Source organism: Anoplophora glabripennis, unplaced genomic scaffold, assembly GCF_000390285.2.
Source record: "Anoplophora glabripennis isolate ALB-LARVAE unplaced genomic scaffold, Agla_2.0 scaffold51, whole genome shotgun sequence".
Taxonomy (NCBI): Eukaryota; Metazoa; Arthropoda; class Insecta; order Coleoptera; family Cerambycidae; genus Anoplophora; species Anoplophora glabripennis.
This window is the reverse complement of record NW_019416324.1, coordinates 129,526-134,579: the sequence shown is the minus strand read 5'-3', so window position 1 is coordinate 134,579 and position 5,054 is coordinate 129,526. Positions and strand designations below refer to the sequence as shown.

The window sequence follows — 5,054 nt, the reverse complement described above, 5'->3', positions numbered from 1 at the left end:
CTGATACTGATATAGTTTACATTCACATATTAGCTAATTTTGGAAACGTTTTTTTATTCGAAAATATCAAATACGTTTGTTAATTGAGTTTTAACTAAAGTTTAAAACAAGTATTATACAATAAAAGACATGAATTATCTGCTATTTTTTAGATTTTACTTTCTCTTACGTCGTATATATGTATAATAGAAATATATCTTTGTATTAATTTGCGAAAAAATAAGGTAATAAATTTGTTGAAAGTTCATGCAAATTAGAGAAATCATTGTTACATTAAAAATTTTTTGAAACGTTGTACTAACACATATGTTTTAGTTTATATTAAATGTTATACTGACCATAAGAACTAGTAATATAATTTATACTCATCACATTTTTATTATAAGCAGGTCAGGAAAATGACGATTTCGTGACGATTATGTGAGAAAAAAATGTTTCCATACCATTAAAGAAATTCATTCGTCATTAGGAAATAATTTAAACTACAACCTACGCTTTACCAATAATCTGGAAAAATCAAAGCCATTTCTCAGTTGGGTATAGAATTAGCAGAAATAATATGCATGTTTCTATTTTAATAACTATAATCTTAAGTGGATGTTATAGATGTGTTTAATATTAATATGGTTAGACCTGTTTGTTTTTTTTTATCAAAAATGGAAATATATCTATATTAAGTATCAAAATTTATTTTTGAATAAATTGCTTAAAATTAAAGTAACAATATTTACAAATTGCACATGCCACGACTTAAGTAGCTTTAAGTCCTTGTGATATAAATTGAATATTATAATATATACCTTTGAGGAGACAAAAACAATAATATTTAAATAAAAATATGTAGAAACAGAATAAAAAATAAATAGGAAAAACATGTGGATGTATTCAAAACAGTCTTAAAGAAAAATGTTTAGTATAGGAACTAAATTATGTCTAAAGATCTTAATTATGTAACAATGTTTTGAGTTTCAAACAGTCACACATTTGAAAAAAATTAAAGAGTCACATTTTTTGAGCATAAACACTTCATAATCATGATTGAAATGGAAAATTTTTTTTTGAGGTTTTCTCACATTTTTACCGCAAATAACGTTTTAAATTGATGAAAAAAATAAAAAATTCGAAAAAATTTTCGAAATTTTTGAAGTTTTTTTGTTTTTTTTTTTGGAAAATCTTCCGGACATTGAAGAAAACAAAATCCAATTGTTTCCAGCACGATTAGTCTTTTCCGTCCTATGCTTCTGTTCATCAACTTTTAATTTAATTAAAATTAAAGTTGACCCCGATTCATACCGTTTTTTGAGACAAATTTCTAATTAATTTTTGTACAGATAAAAAAACAGTTTTTTCAAAACTACCATTTTTCTTCTCTGAAAAAAAAAAAATTAAAAACATTCTTCCAGAGGAAAGAATTTAATGATAACCGTAGCTCCTAAAAAAATCGATTGAAAGATCTAAAAACTGGTATTTTAGAGCTTCAAAATGCTTTTTTTTAATTCCCCATACGACCATTTTTCACCTAAATACAGTCTGTCAAGAATCACAGAAAAATTTCGGAAATTCTTTTGACCCTTTATTTTTTGCATTAGTTAATCTGATTGATCCGAAAGTACGTGAATTTCACTCTACAAATCAGCACTTTAGGCTAAGCAACATAATATTAAGTAGGTAGGTAGTTTTATATCACAGCAAACTCTAATAAAAACGAGAAATGGATATTGAATGCAATAACAAGAAATTTCCTATAATCAATACTATTCCTCTTCATGGTGTTTTTCCCTTTTGCGTTGTGCTCTTGTCCTTTTGCGATTTTTCGGGACAACCGCGTGCTTCTTGAAAATATTATGCCTCTCACCACCATAATGGTGATGTCCAGGATGAAAGTCTGAGAAGTCATCGAAATCCTCGTCATGATCGAAGTGGGGGTACTTCAGATCTTTATATTCCTCTTTGTGGTCATCTTTGTGATGAGAAGTCTCCAGCTGTATAATCTTTTCCTTCTCGTGGAAGTAATGGTGGTGCTCCGGCACCTTTACTATTTTCGTGTGGTAGATTGTTTTGATCTTCTGCGGTACGATTATCCTATGATGAACACTGAAAAAATACAGACATAAAACTTTGTGTGTAATGCAATGGTCTCATTAGATGTTAGATTGCAAGTTTGCTTTACAAATATTTATGTAGAACTTGTTTTCTGTAGTGATATTTTTTAGAACTGATTTAAAAAAAATTGACGCTGGCACTTATGCCAAATATCTTACAAGGTATACTTATTTTAACATGATTAGGGTAGCAATTTGTTTCGACTGGGTATCCCATTTTTTACTGAAAACACAGCATATTAAACTGTAATTCTATCTACGTTTGCTTATATTACTATAATTCAAGCAATTATCGTTCCAGGTACATGATAAATAGCAATTACTTATGTAAATATAAATTATACTTACTGGTGATGACCTGGAAGGGGGGAGCTATTTATCTGGACAACGATCGTTACACAAACGATAAAAGTCAATACCTGCAATAATATGAAATAAATTATTATGGGATACAAAATTAATACAAGGTTAAAGTGCCTCTTTTACTACAATTATTTATTAGTTAAAAAGTTTAATTTAACATTTCGTTATATATATATTTCAGCATTAAGGATAAGTAAAGTACATGATTCACTTTACACAGGGTGTTCAAGGAGGAAGGTTTAAATATTTCTCTAGGTTATACTATTTGGGCAAGTTAATAACTTTAAATAAAATTGTTGTTAGTTCAATTCGAAGATTTTATTAGTCGAAAAAATTTGCAAACGGGAAAAATTACATCCATATAAAATTCGTTTGTTACAAGAATTCAGTAAAGACGATTATGATCGTAGAATCGAGTTCTGCGAAGTTATTATGGATAAATTAAATGAAAATATCAACTTTGTCACCTGCATATTGTTTCCTGACAATATGGTTTCAACATCAACAGAGAGGCAATTGAATGGCCAGCTAAGTCTCCCGATATGACTCCGTTTGACTTTCTTTGTGGGGTCACATAAAAAATGTAGTCTACAAAAATAGGCCGCAAAATATCGAAGAGTTGCAGGAAAGGATAAGGCATGAAATATCCACTATTCCTCCCAACATCTTTTAAGTTCACTACAAAATTTTGTTCAGCGAATTCATTACTGCCATGAAGTAAATGGTGAACAATTTGAGCACCTTATAAAATAGAATTCCGAAGAAAGTATTTGTTGTTTATTAAAACTTGTTTTCTCTCTTTTTTATTCTGGCATACCTAACCATTGTTTTCATAAAATTTAAAACATCCAGGACATTTATTATATATTATAAAATACTTTTTTCGTTTCATGCATTTTTATCAACCCTGAACTATTATGCTTTTATATTTTCTGTAAAAAGCTAATAGTAAAGTTAAAGCATATCCATATCCTCCACCTTGTGCTATTTTCAAAATAAATAACCATATTTGGGGCCCTTTTTCTTTTATAAATTTGAGAATATTAAAAAGTTACCTACTTTCAAAATTTGATATCTCGAAAATGGTTAAGTTTAGGTACACGATGCCCTGTATGAATTTGGTTTAGAATTTCGAGAATAATTGAAATACAGAATAATATACAGGGTGTTCCATTAAAGAAAAAGCAACTTTGTTTCGTCATTTTGTTGATCCAGTATACTCAATTTTTTACAAAAAAATGCCTGAATTAAAAAATAACATCCTTGAATCATACTCATGCGCAGGAAAAGTTGTGAGGGTCAATAGGCGCTACTACCCCTATTTCCCCCAACCACGCCACGATTTTTTTTTATTTAAATTCCACAAAAGTCGAGATACCTAAGAAATAATATCACCAATCTAGTTATTTACTTTAATTATACGCATAACACAAATATCGAGCTTTAACTCGAAAGCAATAGAAGATATCTAATAGTTCATTTGACAGATATGTTGAAAATCGATAAAGCTTAGGTTCTCCTCTCGCCCGGTGACACATTACAAAAGCGTGACAAGGTTATTAGCATGATAAAAAGCAAAAAACTAGATATTACGTCGAGATAAATGCAACGGTACTCACGTTAAACACCTCCATATCTGCCGCCAGACTCACAAGCGAAAATAAAAGTTCTCGTTTCTATTGGAGAAACACTAAGCCTCGGCGGACTTTCCTATACACATATATATTTTCGTGATCTGAAGTGGGGCTGAGCCTCAAAAGGAACGCAACCACTTCCGAACTACCGTCGTAGACGAGATTGACTGTTTCGAAAAATCCTGTTTGTTCTGCACACTTGTAGGTAATGACGAGAGAACGCGTTCTTTTCCGTGGATGAAGCTAGAAAGCCATCATTTATCCGCTTTATAATGACATCATTTTCATAATAACGTGCAATGAGCTTTGTGTAATAACAAATATTTTACGGCGATGATACGGATCGATTCGCTTTGAGACTGATGTGGAATTGTCGGAAGTTGGTTCGGAAATTGCCAGGAAGCGATTATGCCAGTTCAATCAGTTATACTCGTACATATTAGCAGACATGCCTTTAATACTTACTTATTTTTGAACAATATATTATTACAAATTAGAAAATTCAGCTTGGGAGCTGTTAGTATTTACTTATACAGGGTGATAAACTGTTCCAACACAATCTAGTTGACTTGATAGATGGAGTTAAAATTGGTCAGAAATTGTAAATTTTAAAAGGGTAATTTCAATGAAATTTAATGAGAAATGTCACTTTCTGATAATGCGATCGAAGTAGTTGCTTTTATAGAACAGATTCGTAAACTTGTACGGGAGAGGTGCGGTATATTATTACTATTAAAGGTTTTGGAGCCCAGAAAATCCGCATTGGATGTAAGAGAAACATGCACAATTGTCGAAAAAAGTGAATGTTTGGACTGGAATAGTAGGAAATCGCATACTGGGACCTTATTTCTTTGAGGACAATTTTACAGGCGACATTTATTTCGATTGTTTGCGTTTTCAGTTGATTCCAGCCCTGGAATTAATTTTTTCTAACCGTAATGAGCACGATATGCCT

The 5,054-nt window shown here is 30.8% G+C and overlaps 1 protein-coding gene across 1 annotated transcript; it reads right to left on the bottom strand.

The window, feature by feature from the left end:
* Positions 1 to 1,589: 1,589 nt before the first annotated feature.
* Positions 1,590 to 4,166, bottom strand: LOC108907650 (histidine-rich glycoprotein-like). The gene is made up of 3 exons (XM_018711408.1): positions 4,085 to 4,166; positions 2,451 to 2,521; positions 1,590 to 2,094 (listed from the first exon to the last, which is right to left on the bottom strand). Exons 1-3 carry the CDS (start codon positions 4,097 to 4,099, stop codon positions 1,755 to 1,757), a joined length of 426 nt encoding a protein of 141 aa, XP_018566924.1. The 5' UTR covers positions 4,100 to 4,166; the 3' UTR covers positions 1,590 to 1,754.
* Between the last annotated feature and the right edge of the window lie 888 nt (positions 4,167 to 5,054).

Excerpts from the sequence above, each read along its gene's own strand:
- LOC108907650 (XM_018711408.1), bottom strand. Across the intron at positions 2,095-2,450 it reads CCCCTTCCAGGTCATCACCA|TGTTCATCATAGGATAATCG; the intron begins GTAAGTATAATT and ends GTATTTTTTCAG.